At 44.2% G+C, this 19,541-nt stretch overlaps 1 protein-coding gene across 1 annotated transcript in view; it reads right to left on the minus strand.

Annotated features, from left to right (window-relative positions):
* BCAS4 (breast carcinoma amplified sequence 4) overlaps window positions 1-19,541 on the minus strand; it is a 293,870-nt gene that overhangs the window by 226,083 nt on the left and 48,246 nt on the right. The window contains exon 2 of the mRNA XM_069243641.1: window positions 17,303-17,374. Coding sequence (XP_069099742.1) covers window positions 17,303-17,374 — 72 coding nt within the window. The remainder of the gene's footprint in view (window positions 1-17,302; window positions 17,375-19,541) is intronic.

The raw sequence follows: 19,541 nt of genomic DNA on the forward strand, positions 1-19,541 counted from the left end.
GTAAAGTGTTCTGATTTGTTTTCATCCTATTAAAATATTTGTTCATTACTCAGAAGTGAAAAAAATGGGCTTTCACAACTACTGAAATATATTTGAAAATGTTTGTACAGTTGACTTATTAGCTATTTAAATGTGTGTTAGGAACAATCTGGCACTCTACAGACTTTCATTTCACAGTCTGTACAGCAGGTCGGATAGTTCACTTTATAAAATCCTGGAACTCTGCAGTCACAGAGGGAAAGGCAATTATAAGAAGACTAACTGACTTTTGACCTTTGGCTCTGAACACAGAGCAAATGCATCAAGATAAAACGATTTAAAAGCGTCTTTATTGATCCTTAAATTTCTGACTGAACAGAACACCTGTTTATCAACTCGCCAGAATGGGTGAGTAGGCCCTCAATATAGCTCGACCAGATAAATTATGACTCAACATTTTTTAGGCATGTATCTGTTGTGCATGTTATATGTGTTAGGAAAGCTTTCACTGCCTTTCCCCCTTATACACTGATACATACTACCACATCAATTCTAGTGCACACTCTCTGGGTCTCAGGCACCACACCAAAATGTAACACTTTTAGATGACACAGAAACCATACGTCTCCCATCAATTTCACTGTTAGAATAGATATCCACCTACTTGACCACTTGGAGGGTGCCTTTGGGTCTCAGCAAGTTGTAGGAAAGTGATACAGAAACTGCTACTGAGCTGAAGCCATAAAATGATTACTGGTGGATTAACAGTGCCTCCAAGGCATGTGCTCCTTATGCTCCTAGGAGGAATTGTATTATTTGGTAATATGTAGCAAAGATTACCTCAAATGTCACTGATTGGCTTACGCTGCATGTGAAGCTATTTCTCATGCAATCTTGTGCACTCTGCTTCATGTGTAGAATGCTACTGCGTGATGCTGTAACAAGTTTACACTCTTTGGGGTCATGCACAACATAAAAACTCTATACTTTACTTAACACTGAAACCAACATATATCCTGATGCATGTACTGGAAGATTGCATTCCACCTTGAAGCTCCCATGCAGAGCAGTTTGAAGCCTCAAAAAGAGGTACAGAAAGTAGCACAAAACAATACAATACAATATAAATTTACAACAGGCTGAGCTTTGGTATTTCATCTGCAACTTAGGTAGTCCATACACCCTTCAGGAGATCCTACATTGCCTGCAAAGGGTGGGTAAAATTGGTGTTGACAGTCTAAACTATATCACCTTTGAAAAGCAAACTCATGCATGTGTTAAGGATGCTCCAGAACAGAAGCTCTCTTTCAAAAAAATAAAATTGTGAGTTCAAGGTGCACAGCATAAAATTGTTTGGACATATTTTCACAACAGATGGAGAGCAAGATATCATCATGGCTATGGCTTAAACAAAGTCCCTTAATATTGCTTAACTAAAGTGAGAAGACAAAAAAAAATGTTGACAGACACATTTACTCAAAACATTTCTCGGTTCAAGCAGTTTAGAGGAGTGTTGTCGATTGCCTAAGAGTTTTAGAGCCCTCCACTAGGGTCACATGATAGAGATGAAGAGGGCTTCCAGGAATTTGTGCTTGTATCATTCTACCTGAGGTGCCTGTTGATCCTGGTCAAGAGTCAACACTGGAGGAAGATTGATAGGGGTCTTTTGACCTTTAATGAGGGAAATTACCTTGCAGAAAGCATTTAAGTCACAATTTCATTGGCAACCTCATCTTCATCCCCACCCATCCCCTCTTAGGTGAGACCTAAAGGTTGATTAGCAGAGAAGCATTCTAAGCATTATCTTCTTACGACCTGGACTCAGCATTTTGCTTGTTTGCTTTTGGGAGAAATGTTGGGATGATTTAAGAAAAGTGGCGCTGCACCTAGTGCAGCCCCACTTTTCATGCGCACCTTAGCGGCCCACCAACACCACCATGTGTGTGCCGTATATAAAATATGGCAAACCATGGCAGTAGTCAGAGGTACTAGCATCATAATTTTTTATTGTAGTCCAGCGCTTTGCAGGATTAACGTCAAAAATGTTAACGCTAATCCTGGAAAGCACCCAGAGGCCCTTTGAAAACAATGGGAGCCTCCCTTTAACGCTTGCTGTTAGCAGGCATAAAGGATGCCAATAAAAATGACGCAAATAAATCTTTTAGATTTCTTTACACCATTTTTTCGACCGCCCAGCATCAGAACGTCCCCCTTTGCGCACATTATGCCTGGCACAGGCAGAATATGGCGCAGGGGGTTACAAAGAGGTGCAATGCAAGCATTGCACCACTTTATAAATATGGTGCTGCGTTTTTGGCCTTCCAACGCCACATTAGCGTAAAAAAATGATGCTAATGTGGCGCTGGAATGGCGCTATGCCTTTTTAAATCTGGGCCATTATGTTTCAGTTGCCTGCAAATAGTAATGAGCTCCAAGCACTGGCAATGAATGGACATCAGCTGGATCGTGCAGCTATATTTGAGCTAAAACTGGGTTCCATCCTGGCCCTAGAGAATCATCACAATGGAGTGTCAGAACAAGGGTACCAAAACCATGAAACATATTTTGGATCAACAGACTGCAGGAATAAGTAAGCTCTTTATTACTTCCCACTGCTGCCAGGCTGAAAAACCTTCACTCAGTTGACAATCAGTAATTTATTTTCTCCAAGCACCGTTGGACATTCACCTCTCCGGTGTTGGTTAGCAGACTGCATAAAGTTTTGTTTACTAGCTGCCCTTAGCACTGTCATACAGGCCTCAAAAACCCCAGTTACTACGCCATGTAAGGTATTTTAAAAATAAAATGACATAGCGTTTAAGAAACGTGCCATTTGAGGATGGCATTTTGCACTAGGCAGAATCACCGACTAGATACCAATGTACTTTATTTGAACATTCTGTTGCAAAATTTGATACGGGTTACCTATTTATTTATTTTATTCATAATGCTCACGCGTATGTGCAGGATTTATGGCACTAAAGTCACTGAAATCAAGAAACATCAGCTGAGTGCCAGGCCGTCAAACTAAACCAGGGAAAGCAAAAGGTACCCAGAAACTAGCTGAGATTTCAAGTTCTTTAGAAAAAACGTTGAGGGTCCGCCTGTAGTGCGAAGAGTACACTAGAGTGTAGACCAGGGCCGGAATTAGCGCTGATGGCGCCCGGTGCTACAATCATTTTTGGCACCCCAATCCACCCTCCAAAAGACCTTCTCCTCGGATTCCTTCACTACCACCTCGCCAAAGTGCCCCTCATCTCTAGATGGCCCCTCTCCCACATAAAATTCATTTGTTTTAAATGGCTTTACTAATCCACTCAGCTATCCACAAAAATACAGTTCTGTTCTTTGAAGCAGGGTTATTAACACTCTGATCTACTTTTTAGTGAGTCAAAACTGCCAGTAGACAAAACTCTGATCTGTCTCTAGCAGGAACATTAATCACAAGAGTTATCTTGACATTTTAGTGCTGCCCGAAAGCTGGACGCAAAATTAGCTCTGGAGCAGGTGTTTTAAAAACATTAGCTATTGCTCACCACGACGCCCCCCTCTCAGGTCAATGCCCCGCCTTCGGGACCGGGCCCAGTGTGGCCGCACCAGTGGCACCCCCCTAAAGCCAGCCCTGGTGTAGACTCAGCTTTGTACCATTGGGGTGCTGTGAGTCATGCAAAGCAGTCATTGTTAGCAAAGGAGCCACCAATGACATCATAGGCTTGCAGCTTTGTGAATGAAGTGCGGCGCTGTTTTCTATTGCCCTCACAATGCAGTGCAGCTATTTCTCATGCTGCAATCGGTAGCGTGTACATTTAGGCTAGAGTCATGTGTGTAATGCGTTGCTCCACCGACAGTCAGTGTAGCTCAGCCCGAAGGGGCGGCACACGATCGTGTCACTGACTTGGTGATCAGCCTGGTGGCTGAATTCTGCTGTTGATGAAGGTAATGGTGCGAAGGCAGACTGTTCCCCACTGCTGAGTGTTCTAGCATGGAAAGAGTCATGATGCGGCCACTGGGCAGTGCTTAGATCGAGAAAGAGAGGACAAATGTACACTCCTTTGGTGGAAGAGGAAGGTCCACACTACTGTACCCCATTGTGTATTAAATGATAAATGTTTATCCAGTAGAAACTCTTAGAAGTTCAAGATCCAGTGTGACTTCTTGCCAAACTAAGGACTTCAGTCTTGCTAACACTCAACCTTCCAGAAATGACAATGTGTCCAATCAATTTCAACTAGATAGACTCAACCTCTGTAGGTTATCAGCATATATTTATGTGAAGATGTAGAGTATAAAACTGTCAATCATCTTGGCAAGAGTGTTGGCAAAGACATTATACAGATGCATAATCTCACTACATCTAAAACCAGGGGCTGCCTCTCCGCTATGGTGGGAAAGCGTCACCCTGCTGCTGAAAGGAAGCAGAAAAATAAAGTGATAATACAACTGTTGTATTATCATTTTATTTTTAGCTTCCTCCTCTGTCAGTCTTCCGAATGTATGGCTGGCCATCCTCATCACCAGGGGAGGTGGAGTAGTGTGCATCTAAGTGCTCATGTTGGTTTGGCCGGCCATCCTAGGCCGATCAAACCAACATGCGCACTTAGAACTCTCCACCCACGCTGTGTTGCACAGCCCAGGTGAAGAACCATACTGGGTAACAGCATGAGAGAAGCGTCTGGATTGGGTGGGGAGAGAAGATACAGAGAAACACTGAGGAACACCGAGAAAGCAAGCGGCAGGTTAAGTGTTTCTTTTTTTAAAATGATTATTCCCACCTCTGCGCAAACCCCCCTTTCCCTCCAGCCCCAATTCCCCCCTCGTGACTACCCCGCCACATCGAGCATTTATGCTGGCAGCCACTGCTGCCTAAAACACATCCCAGGAAGAAAGGCAGCAGAACACTATTTTTCCCTTCTCGGTGTCTCTTCAGACAAGACCACCTGCTGCGGCTCACACTGTTAAGGTAAATAATTGAATTTCCCAAGAAGTGTTTATGTTAGCTCGTTAGCCATGCGCACGTTCATAGCTGCGTTTGAAAGGCTATCTCTGCCCTCTCACCCACTGGGCTGTTTTACTTTTGATTGTCTCCAAGCAAAAAAGACAGAACGCCAGGAGATGAATTTTATTATGCGCTTCACAAGTCAGTCACATGGCACTATGACATAAGACACCATCAACCGTGCCTGGCTTTTCAGCCAACACCATGTTCCGTTGGGCGGCTTTTAGATTTTATTTGAACACTTTCATTCTATGCGCAAAATCCCAGTATCAATGTGAGGCTGGCTAGATGACAGAAATGCTTTAAGGTGTTGTATGCGACATGAAGCTATTTGTCGGCTACATTTACAAATCTACAAAGTTGTCTAGTACATTTCAAAACTTTTGTTTCACATGTAAAAAAACTGACAGTGAACTCTGCTAAAACATTTTCTATGAGTTCACTCTCCCACTTGCCTTATGCATTAAGAAAAGCTTTTGGTTGCAAATTGTGTTGTCTTTTATAAAGTGGAAAGATGTATTCCCGGCTTCTCAGTGCAACAAAGAGACCACATGGACAGCAGCAGTGCGTCCTTCTCCAAAAGAATAAGTAAATGGCAGGTGGCAGTAGCAGAAGGAACGTCATACGATTCTCTCACACATGCAGGACAAGTACAGGAGAGGTAGCTGATTAAATATGTTGATGTGTCTTTTGCAAACATGGATTGAATGTGTACATTGAAAACGTTATTTTAATATGTTTTGGATATATGTATATTTTAATAGCTTGCACAATACAATAAAACAAAAAGTAGTTGCAATACTAAAGAGGCAGTGAGAGGGGTAACAGGTTTGTTGTATGCTTTCCGTAAACAGATAGTAAACATACAAGAAGTACAAAACACCTAGAAGAAACAGACAAATGCCTTATGGAATAACCATGTCGTTTTATACTTTTCTAGGGTGATAAACTGTGAAGCATCTGAGAGCACTATTCTTCACAGGTTAAACAATATCCTATTTAAGGGTTATTTAGTTTGAGTGAAGTTATATCCTTTATGACTACACCTGGTTCTCCGTTTATTAAACTGGTAGAAGTAAAAATTGAATGCGGGTGAGCTAAAAATGTTTTTACTAGTGTCCTGTTGCCGGTGTCTCCATTACTCGAGGGTGGAGCAATTGAACCTGCACCTCTTATCTGCCTGAAGGTTTTGGCGCTCAAACATTGCCCCTTTGGTGTCTGGTGCCTTCCCCAGGACTATAAATATCTTACAGCAAGGACTGTGAAACAGTGCCTGGTTCATAGGGCACTTTCACTGTGTCAGAAGGAGGGGGCTGCAGGGCACATTTCTCTGGGTCACACACTGTGAAGAGGCATTGCAATATGTTATTGCTGAGGCTGTAGGCACATGTGGCATGTTTCACAGAACGGGTCACTCTAATCATAGCCTGTGCTATGAAGCAAGTCATATCCACGCTACCAAATCACATGTGCAGCGTACTGGGCATTGGGGGAAGGCACACATAGGCCTTGAGTCCTCAAACCATGCTTCTGACAGCCAATCATCGCTGCCTCTCTACCAGTGCCAGTAGGGCACTAGTACTAACAATAGTTACAGCTGGGTCCCATAACTCTACACGTACACATCTGTGTTATGTTCTTTCTGAAAAGGTAGCGCCACAAAGGCTGAGGAGAACAGCTCCTAGCTCAGCCTGGACCTCTTCGACCGCTGTGTTACTGGTGGCCAGTTTGCTAATAGCGGATTGGTCTTTATTAGAATTAGTGAATTACACCCCTGCTACCCTGAGGATTTTATTAATGACTCAAGACAGTTGTGTTGTTTCTCCTATATAGCTCTTTAGAGTTATAGATAGAGCAACATTATGGTCTACTAAATCATATAGAAGAGACACAATTTGTATCCTGAGCTGAAGTACTTTAAGGCTCTTTCAAATGTGATGATCATGGAAAAGGAGGCACAGTCAAGAAAAGTAATTACCTAGGGTCACACAGTTTGGTCAAGCTGGGAAGCCAGGACGGATATCACAGTCTCTAGGCATGGTGGCTGGCATCTACAGAGAGTGGTGGGACGGGCAAATGGATGGTGGGTGGGTGCATGCACTATTGCATGTTGTAAGTAGAATAAATAAAAAATAATTTACCTTACATGCTGCATGCACAACACATCCTCTTCCTCGCTCCAGTCTGGTGTTCAGCACGACCCCAACCAATTCCAACCAATTCCCTTTATCAATCCTGGGCTGCTGTCATGCTGTTAACCAGCATGAGAGAAGCACCAGGACTGGAGAGAGCAGCCTCTCTCTGGGCTTCCGAGGGCACTGGAGGCCTGTGCTTACTCTCAACTTAGCTGTCTTAGGACAGCTGGGTTAGAGAGGATTAAAGTTTGCATGTCTGGCTGGTGGTCGCGAGCCAGCCAGCCAAAGGGACATGCACACTTTAAACTTAAGTGCACAGGCAGCCCACCAATCTTCTCTGCGGCTGCCACTCAACTGGCCCCGCCCCGTCCTGGCACTCGGTTCGGGTCGGGTTGATGAAAAATAAAATGATAATAAATTAACTTTATTACCATTTCATTTTTCATGTCTGGGGCTTTTGGAGGCATTTTAGTTGGCGGGTGTAGGAGGCTGGCCTGGCTTATAGTGGGTACCAAGGGGTACTTACACCTTGCACCAGGTCCAGGTATCCCTTATTAGTGTAGAGGGGTGTCTAGCAGCTTAGGCTAATAGAAAAGGTAGCTTAGCAGAGCAGCTTAGGCTGAACTATGAGGCGTGTAAAGCTCCTACTATACCACTGGTGTCATATGCACAATATCATAAGAAAACACAATACACAGATATACTAAAAATAAAGGTACTTCATTTTTATGACAATATGCCAAAGTATCTCAGTGAGTACCCTCAGTATGAGGATAGCAAATATACACAAGATATATGTACACAATACCAAAATATGCAGTAATAGCAATAGAAAACAGTGCAAACAATGTATAGTCACAATAGAATGCAATGGGGGCACATAGGGATAGGGGCAACACAAACCATATACTCTAGAAGTGGAATGCGAACCACGAATGGACCCCAAACCTATGTGAGCTCGTAGAGGGTCGCTGGGACTGTAAGAAAACAGTGAGGGTTAGAAAAATAGCCCACCCCAAGACCCTGAAAAGTGGGTGCAAAGTGCACCTAAGTTCCCCAGAGAGCACAGAAGTCGTGATAGGGGAATTCTGCAAGGAAGACCAACACCAGCAATGCAACAACGATGGATTTCCAGACGAGAGTACCTGTGGAACAAGGGGACCAAGTCCAAAAGTCACGATCAAGTCGGGAGTGGGCAGATGCCCAGGAAATGCCAGATGTGGGTGCAAAGAAGCTGCCACTGGATGGTAGAAACTGTGGATTCTGCAAGAACGACAAGGGCTAGAAACTTCCCCTTTGGAGGATGGATGTCCCACGTCATGAGGAAGCTTGCAGAGGTGTTTCCGTGCAGAAAGACCGCAAACAAGCCTTGCTAGCTGCAAGGGTCGCGGTTAGGGTTTTTGGATGCTGCTGTGGCCCAGGAGGGACCAGGATGTCGCCAATTGCGTGAGGAGACAGAGAGGGCATCCAGCAAGACAAAGAGCCCACTCAGAAGCAAGCAGCACCCGCAGAAGTGCAGGAACAGGCACTACGAAGTGGAGTGAACCGGAGCTCACCCGAAGTCACAAAGGAAGGTCCCACGATGCCGGAGGACAACTCAGGAGGTCATGCACTGCAGGTTAGAGTGTCGGGACCCAGGCTTGGCTGTGCACAAAGGAAATCCTGGAAGAGTGCACAGGAGCCGGAGCAGCTGCAAATCACGCGGTACCCAGCAATGCAGTCTAGCGTGGGGAGGCAAAGACTTACCTCCACCAAACTTGGACTGAAGAGTCACTGGACTGTGGGAGTCACTTGGACAGAGTTGCTGAGTTCAAGGGACCTCACTCGTCGTGCTGAGAGGAGACCCAGATGACCGGTGATGCAGTCTTTTGGTGCCTGCGGTTGCAGGGGGAAGATTCCGTTGACCCACGGGAGATTTCTTCAGAGCTTCTAGTGCAGAGAGGAGGCAGACTACCCCCACAGCATGCGCCACCAGGAAAACAGTCGAGAAGGCGGCCGGATCAGCGTTACAAGGTCGCAGTAGTCGTCTTTGCTACTTTGTTGCAGTTTTGCAGGCTTCCAGAGCAGTCAGCTGTCGATTCCGTGGCAGAAGGTGAAGAGAGAGATGCAGAGGAACTCTGATGAGCTCTTGCATTCGTTTTCTAAAGAATTCCCCAAAGCAGAGACCCTAAATAGCCAGAAAAGGAGGTTTGGCTACTTAGGAGAGAGGATAGGCTAGCAACACCTGGAGGAGCCTATCAGAAGGAGTCTCTGACGTCACCTGCTGGCCCTGGCCACTCAGAGCAGTCCACTGTGCCAGCGGCACCTCTGTTTCCAAGATGGCAGAGGTCTGGAGCACACTTGAGGAGCTCTGGGCACCTCCCAGGGGAGGTGCAGGTCAGGGGAGTGGTCACTCCCCTTTCCTTTGTCCAGTTTTGCGCCAGAGCAGGGCTGGGGGATCCCTGAACCGGTGTAGACTGGCTCATGCAGAGATGGGCACCATCTGTGCCCATCAAAGCATTTCCAGAGGCTGGGGGAGGCTACTCCTCCCCAGCCCTGACACCTTTTTCCAAAGGGAGAGGGTGTAACACCCTCTCTCTGAGGAAGTCCTTTGTTCTGCCTTCCTGGGCCAAGCCTGGCTGGACCCCAGGAGGGCAGAAACCTGTCTGAGGGGTTGGCAGCAGCAGCAGCTGCAGTGAAACCCCGGGAAAGGTAGTTTGGCAGTACCCGGGTCTGTGCTAGAGACTCGGGGGATCATGGAATTGTCTCCTCAATGCCAGAAGGGCATTGGGGTGACAATTCCATGATCTTAGACATGTTACATGGCCATGTTCGGAGTTACCATTGTGACGCTATACATATGTCGTGACATATGTATAGTGCACGTGTGTAATGGTGTCCCCGCACTCAGAAAGTCCGGGGAATTTGCCCTGAACAATGTGGGAGCACCTTGGCTAGTGCCAGGGTGCCCACACACTAAGTAACTTAGCACCCAACCTTTACCAGGTAAAGGTTAGACATATAGGTGACTTATAAGTTACTTAAGTGCAGTGGTAAATGGCTGTGAAATAACGTGGACGTTATTTCACTCAGGCTGCAATGGCAGGCCTGTGTAAGAATTGTCAGAGCTCCCTATGGGTGGCAAAAGAAATGCTGCAGCCCATAGGGATCTCCTGGAACCCCAATACCCTGGGTACCTCAGTACCATATACTAGGGAATTACAAGGGTGTTCCAGTATGCCAATATGAATTGGTGAAATTGGTCACTAGCCTGTTAGTGACAATTTGTACAGAGAGAGCATAACGACTGAGGTTCTGGTTAGCAGAGCCTCAGTGGGACAGTTAGGCATCACACAGGGAACACATACATATAGGTCACAAACTTATGAGCACTGGGGTCCTGGCTAGAAGGGTCCCAGTGACACATAACAAACATACTGAAAACATAGGGTTTTCACTATGAGCACTGGGCCCTGGCTAGCAGGATCCCAGTGAGACAGTGAAAACACCCTGACATACACTCACAAACAGGCCAAAAGTGGGGGTAACAAGGCTAGAAAGAGGCTACTTTCTCACAACGGGCGACGCTCCTCCGCTCAAATGGAGGAGCCCGTCTCCAGGTCAGGAACCGCTACTAGTTCTTACCTTGGGTCACACAAAAGCCTCTGATTGGCCTTGGTATTTCATTCAAGTACATTTACAATAGCCTTTGTTTTTTTAAAATAATATGTGGTAACAGCAGCAGAAACACGCCCTTTTCATGTAATTGGTGCACCATAAGCATAAACCGTGCAAGCTTCCCTCCTTCATAGAACAGGTACAGCTGAGGCAGCAGCTCAAGCTTTACCTATCACAGGATGGAGCAAATCGGGCAGCATCAGTGCAAGCTTTGATTCCTTACATAACAAGTACAGCTTGGTGACAGTAGAAAAGCAAGCATCCCTGTATCACAGAAGGCAGCAAGTATAAGGAAAGGAACCTGGGTAGACAGGTATAAGCTTTCATCACTCTTAGGACATGTATATTTAAGACATGGATGACTTGTTGGTTACATACAGGTCTCTGGGTCATTGCTTAAGTGACTGAAAAGAACGCATAGGTGAATGAATGAGTGAATAGGTGAGTTCTGTTACTTAGGCGATATTCCACATCAGCATTCTGAAAGTCAATTCACTGTCACTCGGAGACATCCTGTGCACATTGATTCCTCAAATTCTGGAATTATGCAGGCGGGAAGGATCAAATTATGCGGCATGGTAGGCAATTAGGCAGCACGAAAAGTCTTTACTGGGGAGGTGGAAAACATACTTGCACAAAAAAACTTCGGGAGAATTAAGCAATTGCAGATAGAATAACTTGAATCTGCACTAACGTTGCACTACCTTATTTAGTAGAGGCATCAAAAAATATTTACGAGGGCAATTATAAAAACGACAAAAGAAAATAAAATGTAGTAGGGACTGCTCCGATGCATTATCACATGGGCAAAACAATGTCACGTCCCCTTCTAAATTCAAAGACAAAGAAGCCGCCAGATCCTACCTGATCTGAAACGAAAATGAAGTGATCCATCCCAGTGTGAAAAAGGGAGATTTAAATAGGGGGCTGGTTCCACGGATACTAAAACTCTATAGTATGTCAACATGGTGCCTCTTTGATAGCTCTACTTTCAGTCTCTCTCCCTCAGGAAACTTGAGGAAGAAATGTGTCACCTTTGACTTATCCAGTTTGCTTGTACTTCCAGGGTCAGTCAGTAAAGAAGTCAGGTCCAAAGCATCTGTTTTTTTACCAATATAATTTAGCCAACGAATTTTAAAACCTCTCTCTAAATTAGCACAGTCCGAGATTATATCTCTGCAAAATTGAGCCTCTGGATTGAACCCCAAGATAACCCACAACAACAGAGGAGCCAACTGCACCCTGTCTGAAATGTAATCTTGTTTGATCTTTGCATGAATAATGAAACTGGAACTGGACGGTGGCAAATTCAGTAGCCAACGGAGGATTTGATTTTCATGCATTTGGAGAGGTGAAGTATTATGAAACCCCTCTACCCCAGCCCCATATACCGTGCCGGTAACACTGTGTGTTGTATATTTTTAATAGTGGGAGAATGGACTCTTTAGCATTCATTCTAATAAGATTTTACAGCGCACCCACAGATCTACTAAGTTTAAGGCAGGAGTTCTTGAGATGAGACTGCCAGGACCCCAAAGAGCTAAATGTTAGCCCTAAATAGCGGAAATCACTAATGCTAACTAGGGGCTGGACAGTAATTATAAGCCTGTTTAACCTTGAGTTACCTGGACCACAAGCCACGGTGTGTGATTTGCCATAATTAATAGTAAGGTCCAGGCAATTCATACACAGGACAAGGCATTCAGACCGCATCGTCAGCAGATAGTAACGTGAGCCCTTGCTCGTCAGCAATCCTCGGAGTGTACACCGGTTTGGAAATCAAAAAGGCACACAAATCATTCATATAAAGAATGAACAACAAAGGTGCAGATATACATCCTTGTCTGACTCCCCGCTTTAAAGGAAACTCGGGGGCAGTTCAGCTTGGTCACTTAGCTGCTAGCTCACAAGGCACCAAAAATAGGAAATTCACCCGAATTATCAAATGTTTGCAAACCACTCGTCCAATCATTTCAATTGTGCTGTCTGCCCACTTGTAGGTATCTTGACTGGCGTTCCCTCTCTTTGTAACGACAACGGGAGCCTCATGAGGAGTTTAACAAGACTTTATACTAACTAGCGCCAAATAAGGGCTTGGCCCACTATCATGCTGAAGACATTATCCTAGTGCGCGGATGTGTGTGGATGGGCCAAAACCGGCGGACACACCTGGGGGGGCTGTGTTGTGAATTTTCGACATCCCTGCTTGGCCCGCAATCTGCTGGTCACTGGCAATTATCAATCATTGTTAAAGAGTTCGATCGCCTTGGTTCCCTTACAATACTTTTTACAAACCCTCGTCCTTTCAGCACCGGCCTCTCTCCTCGTCTTTGGTTTCTTCGTCCAACCCTACAAGTACATTGTCACGTCCTTGCCAATGACCACTGTATCCATCTTCAATGAATGTGGCTAATCAACCTGGAGACATAGCTCGCCCATTTTCATTCGGGGGCATATCCTCTGAGGTGAGTCTTAGTAATTCTGAACCAGTCTCATTGTCAAATAGATTTGATGCTCTTTCGGACCTTGACTGACTTTTGCCATGAACCCTATTGGATGGAAGCGTCAACATGGCCAGAGCAAAGCCAGTTTCTTCCACTCCATGTCAAGGTCGGCCACTCTCAGGTCTTAGCTGGAATGTGGCCGGCCTCAGAGACAAAATAAAAATTCCAGAGTGGCAGTCTTTTGTTTCCAAGTATGACATAATTACTGTGCACGAGACCTGGTCTGATACACCGGTTGATTTGCTGGATATGCATGTTATTCTAGTTTAGTTACCCCCTCTGTAAGACGTAGGGCAATGAGTGGCCTTACCGCGTGGATCAGTTTAAATCTTGAGGTGGGAGTTTTAACCATAGAAACTGAATTTCCAGCCATATTAGCTTTAAAAATACGTGATAGTATATGACGCTTTGTATTCTATTTAATCATTTTTTTATAAAAATGATTGTACAAGTATTGCGTGTATACATTTTAAATATTTGTTCACATTTCTGTTGGTCGTAAATTTAAAAAAAAAACTTGTTAATGCAAATTAAAGTGGATAATCTCTCTACTTCCTAGACATTTGCGCGTTAGCTCACGGGTGCCATGTTTTGGAAAGATCCGTAGGTAAACAGTCTTCTGCACAGAGTTCCATCTACCAAGTCAAGGCTGCGCTCACGTACGCACACATTCCTGACGCGCTGAATCCGTGGCTGCAGCCTGGTAACATGACGTAGGGCAGGCAGCTCTTCCCGTCAGAGTGGAATGCGCACCCCTGCTGCACACAGCACAGCAGCTCGCACACAAGGCCGGGAGGAATGCAACTGGAAATAAAAGGGGGGGGGGGGGGTGACAGGAGAGAGGCAGCGAGATCGGGAGGTGTGGGAGAAAGGAAGCCCCAAACCGGTGAGACTAAAGGGGGCGTGAAGGGAGTGGTGTGAGGTAGGGCAGTAATGAAATTCTGAGACAGAAAGAGGTGGAGGGCAGAGGGAGAAATAGAGAAAGGCCGAGAGAGCTTGATGCACAGAGAAGTGGAAAGGCAGAGCGGGAGGGTGGAGAGAAAAGAGAGAGGGGTTAAAGGAAGAATGAGATGCGGAAGAACTGAGAAGGGAATGCGTGTAAAAGGAAGGGGGGGGGGGGTGGCTGGGTTCGGTTATAGGAAAAGCGGCGCAGGGAAGGAGAGAAACAGTGTGGAGACAGAGCGCAACATGGAGTGGGCAAAGAAAGGGACGAATCACCGTGAATGAGAGTGAGGAGGAGGCAAGGTTTGGAGGGAGAATTGAAGAGGCCGAGATGGGGGGAGGATGAAATCGAGCAGATGATATAGCGACCGAAGAGCTCTGTGTCCAGATGAGTTAACTCTGCATGTCGCGCTTCCACGGTTCATGGGCAGGGACTATTTCTTTAATAGAGATAGAGCGACTCATTACCTGCAATCCTTATGTGGCAAACCAATGACATCCTGCACTGGGAGGTACACCATTTGTTGCACATTGTGTAGATGTGAAAGAACTTAAGTCTCGCTTTTTATGATATTTTACCTTAAGCTCAATGCAGCTGATCATAATTTTTCAGTGGCTCCCTTCTGTTGAAGGTTAGTGCCATGCCTTCCTACAAGCTGCAGTTTCTGCTGTTGGGTGAGGATCTTTGCTATGGTTTGCAGTTACTGTTCATGCTTGAGGGAAGGAAATCAGTTAACTTCTCTTACAGCGGTCTCTAGGTTTGACTCCTCATATGGGCGGAAGTAAGATAAGTCAACCTCAACCTTTGTTCAGGTGTGTTTTAGATGAAAAGTAGTATTTTTGTGTTTGATCTACACTGCATAGAGTATTCAATTTTTTATATTTTTTTCTACCAGCTCTGTTTTGCCAGGAGTTTCATGTACTGTTGTGCCAGGACAATAAGTAGACTGAACTTCTCAGTCTTAGCAGTGATACACAGAGTGTTCTCTTTTATTTGCCTGGGGATATAAACAATTTCAATCAAAATGGTCTAATTGTGAGGAGCATGACATACCAGGTGAAAAGATGTGCATTTCGTGCATAAGGCCTACACAATCTGGCTATACTCACAGACTTACTCCAGGAGGACGCTATGTAATATGGGTCCACTCCAGCCGACAGATGAATGAATTTTCTAATATTTGATTTTGCTGTATTACAAAACAGCACTCAAAGTTTCCAATGTGGTGCTGACTTTGTGAGAGGTATATCTATATATTTAAACTTTTTCTATGCACATCTGTACTACCTGGTTTTAGTAAATCATAGATGTAACTGAAGCAACAGACTTATTGCAAAATGTGAAACAAACTAAGCAGAGATGGCAGAAAGGGAGAATGAACAGGTAAATGCTTGCAAAGAGAAGGAATTTCACATTTTTCAAGACTAAGAATTAGCCTAAGTGTATGCAAAAAAGGGTGGGTTGCTTTCTTAGCTGTGCAGGGAGGCTATTCCGCAGGGTGCTACCTATCCCAGAGGGCTATCCCACTGTGTGCTATTTTTAATTTAAGTGCGTCAGGAAGGACAATGGCCTTTCTCCTCAGATACATGAACCTTCCAAAAACACTCAGATGAGCTGAATAAGGTGGGCTTTCACACGGATAGTCTTCAAAGCCAGAAAGCATCCAGGAATACAGTGACTATATGCGCTCCTCACTGAAGTAGTCCATGTACAAATTTGGTTCAATTTTCTCTAGCCATGATGGTCACACGCACTTCTCAAAACTGAGATGACTGCTAAACCTGCCCTGGACCCTATGACACTGGTCTTCAAGATAAAAATTGGGGTTGACTGTCTGGTTTAACAGGGATTGGGTAACTCATAAAGACATTTGGTGTGATTTGGAGCAAGTTCTAATAATTTTTTTGATGCCGCTCACGCCACAATGGCCCAGCTCCGACCACTAGAAGTAAAATACTAACATACACATACACAAAAGGCTCTTTAGTGTGTTGTAGTGTGATTGCGCGCACACACACTCTCTCTCTTGCTTTCTCCCCCTCCATCCATCATATATTCCTTTCTCCGACAGATTGCATGCAAGCTGGGTGTGCTAGCTTCTTTGAGACTGGATGAGTGGCTCCGTTTTTTAACTAGTAACTATTCATCGCGAAGGTTATGCGTGTGTATTCACATTGATTAGAGATGGTAAATTACTGAGTTCTATGTTGGCCATCTCAGAGGGGCTGTTTTCATCAGAACCAGTGATATTGGAAGCATTTATTGTGGTCATCTCCAGATCAAGCCTCAGTCACCATGCTGCAGTGCTGCTAGTTACACTAGGGTGCATTCTGCTGTCTTGCTCTTCTGTGCGGATTTGCCTGAGTTTGCTTATGGGTTTCTGGTTGAACATTTCATCTCAGCAGTTCTTTTTCGGCACTTTCTTTTAAGAGACCAGTTTTGAAATGTAAAATACCCCTGCATCTCTAGTTCTGAAATGGAAACTTCTCTGTACCATTTTGGAAGGGACAATTCTTGACAATTAAACAAACACGTACAAATGGAAGTTGTTATTTACACGTACAAATGGAAGTTGTTATTTTTAAACTAATCCGATTTATCACGCCACGACACAATCTAATTCTCTTGGTTTACATGATACTCCTGGTGGACAATCAGAGGAAAAGGAAATACAACAGAAAATCATGCACACGAAACAATTACTTGCTAACTACAATGTAGCTTCATTGTCCCTCGTTCTCTAGGGACGTCTAGGAAACGAATTCGCTGCAGTTTGTCTACAAAAAAAAGTCGTGCATGCGAGCGCCACCTTGTGGTGTAAGCATCACCTCTCTAAACCATTTTCAATAGAGGGCAGCTATCAAGATGGCTGACTCGTTCAGCAGAGTGAGCTGCGGTCCCTCTGACATGGCGTCCGATTCCATACGACAGCGGAAAGGCAAAATACTTCACTTTATGAAAATGCAGGTGTATGCTTTCGTTTGAAGTGTCTGTTTTGGTTATGCAACTTGGACAATTTCTGTGGAAAAAACAGACTGTACATGCATTAGGCACATCAACGGTTTGCAGAAATAAACATTGTACTTACCATGTCTGTCATGCAACAGAACTCATCCAGCCTCATCAGCAGTTCTTCTATGGTGTCTTCTAGGTCCTTTACCTGAAGAACAGAAGTTCTTGTTAAAGCAACGCTTCTGTAGTAAAATATTTTTTCTTTTTGCAATATGTTTGCTAATAAATTTACTTTAAAGTTGGTGTAGCAAGTGTAGTGTACCCTAATAATGGCTGCCTTTTGCATCCTATACAGGAAGTAGGGAGGCATTGTTTTCTGTTTGCATTAAGGTCCATTGCACCCTTGCGGCACCACTGACAATATTATGACAAACCACCTGAGAATTGTCAGAGATTCCCTGTCTCCATGAATGTGGAGAAATCTCCCTGGCCAACACTGCTGACACAAAAATTAGTGAAAAAGACCACAAATATCACACACTGAAATAAATGCAAGGTATAAGCTTAAATATATCTTACCAATGTTTACAACCTGTGAAGTAACGTTGTAGACACTAAGGCCCATATTTATACTTTTTTAGCACTGCATTTGCGTCATTTACAGTTGTATTTTGTAAGTTTGCGCCGATTTCACGTCACAAAACGACGCAAATGCAGGGCTAAAAAAGTATAAATATGGGCCTTAATGTCACCCATTTGTGACTCAGCTGTGCCAGAAATCAACTGGTCACAGGTGCACTTTTGGGCTCTTATATTACTCTCCTAAATTATTTGGACAAACATCACCTCTGCTATTGTTTTTGAAGATTCAGAAAAAAGCCAGAAAGGGTGACACATTAACATGAAAGACAAGTAACCATATTTGCTTTCCATAGTTCTAAGTTACAAATGTTTTGGTTCTTCACTATTTGGTCGCCCTCAATGTTCACCCAGTCGCTCTCGATGAGGGATGTCCAACACAGGTCCAGGAGAGCCTAGATCTAAGCCAGATTTTTAGGATACCCAAATAAGTTGTACATTTACATAACATAAATGTAAATTGAACTGATTTACATATAGACAATGTCTTCATTAACATTTGGAAAAGACCTCACCTCCCTGGACCATCATTGTGTTCCTGTGTTGTAGACCTTCTCTTCACAACTTCAATCCAAAGTAAAAAAAAGTGTACTTTCCACACAGAACAAAGTAAAGCATCTGAGCTGCATCCTGTACGTCTTGTCCTCCCTGGAATGTTGGACTAATTTTAAGATGCTAATTTTCACTGCGGTAAAAAATAAATTGTAGAGGAAGCTAGGATGAGTGATTCCGCTTCAAGACAGAATGAGGACAGGGACTATGCAAGAGCCCTTGAGTCTGCTGTCAAGGAACTCAAAGTTACATATAAGACAACCTAGTATCAAATACTAACAGAGACATTGACAGCTAAATTTGAACTAAATATCTTTTAATTTATAAGACATTTACAAGAATAAAGCAGAGATACTATGAACACAAAGAAAAGGCAGGGAGATTGTTGGCAGCACACTCGGTCAGCATGAGGCCTGCATGACCATACCAGCATTACATGATGGTCAAGGTAACCTGATGAAACTCCCTGTCGACACAAAAAGGGAACTTGAAAATTTGTTTAAAGACCTCTACAACTATGATCAAGCGATGACCAATGGGGTGGAAGTGGACTAACAATCTATGCTTCAGTTGCCAAAACAAATTGGTGGATGCTCTTGAGGAATTAACAAATGAGGTTGAAGAAAAAGAAAGCCATAGAAGACATCGCACCAGGAGAGACACCTCAGAGGATGGTTTCTTGTCGAACTCTATAAAATCAACAATTCCGGGTCAAAATTGCTTCACAGAATATTAAAAAATGCAAAAGTCGTAGGAGCAATATGGCTAAATATCATAAGGGCAATCATATCTATCATTCGGTAACCAAGGGAGGATCCACTATAATGCTCTATTTATGTAGCCCTATCTCCCTGTTTAATACTGTAGATAAAATACTTGCAAAACTATTCACAAACAGACTGAACAGAGTAATCACAGCTTTGATCCATCTGCCATAAGTTGGATTTGTCTGAGGCTGTTCCTCGAGTTAAAACATTAAAACATTTAGGGCCTGATTTAACAGCGCCCTAGTGCCACCTTAGTGGCTTTCTACAAGCGCCATATTTACAATGTAGCACAATACATGAATTGCGCCACTTTGTAAACCCTTGCGCCACATTATGCCTGCACCAGGCATAATGTATGCAAGGGGGCGTTCCCTCGTAACGGGGGGCTGAATAAATGGCACAAAGAAATCTCAGAGA

The sequence above is a fragment of the Pleurodeles waltl genome, chromosome 7 (genome assembly GCF_031143425.1).
Source record: "Pleurodeles waltl isolate 20211129_DDA chromosome 7, aPleWal1.hap1.20221129, whole genome shotgun sequence".
Lineage (NCBI taxonomy): Eukaryota > Metazoa > Chordata > Amphibia > Caudata > Salamandridae > Pleurodeles > Pleurodeles waltl.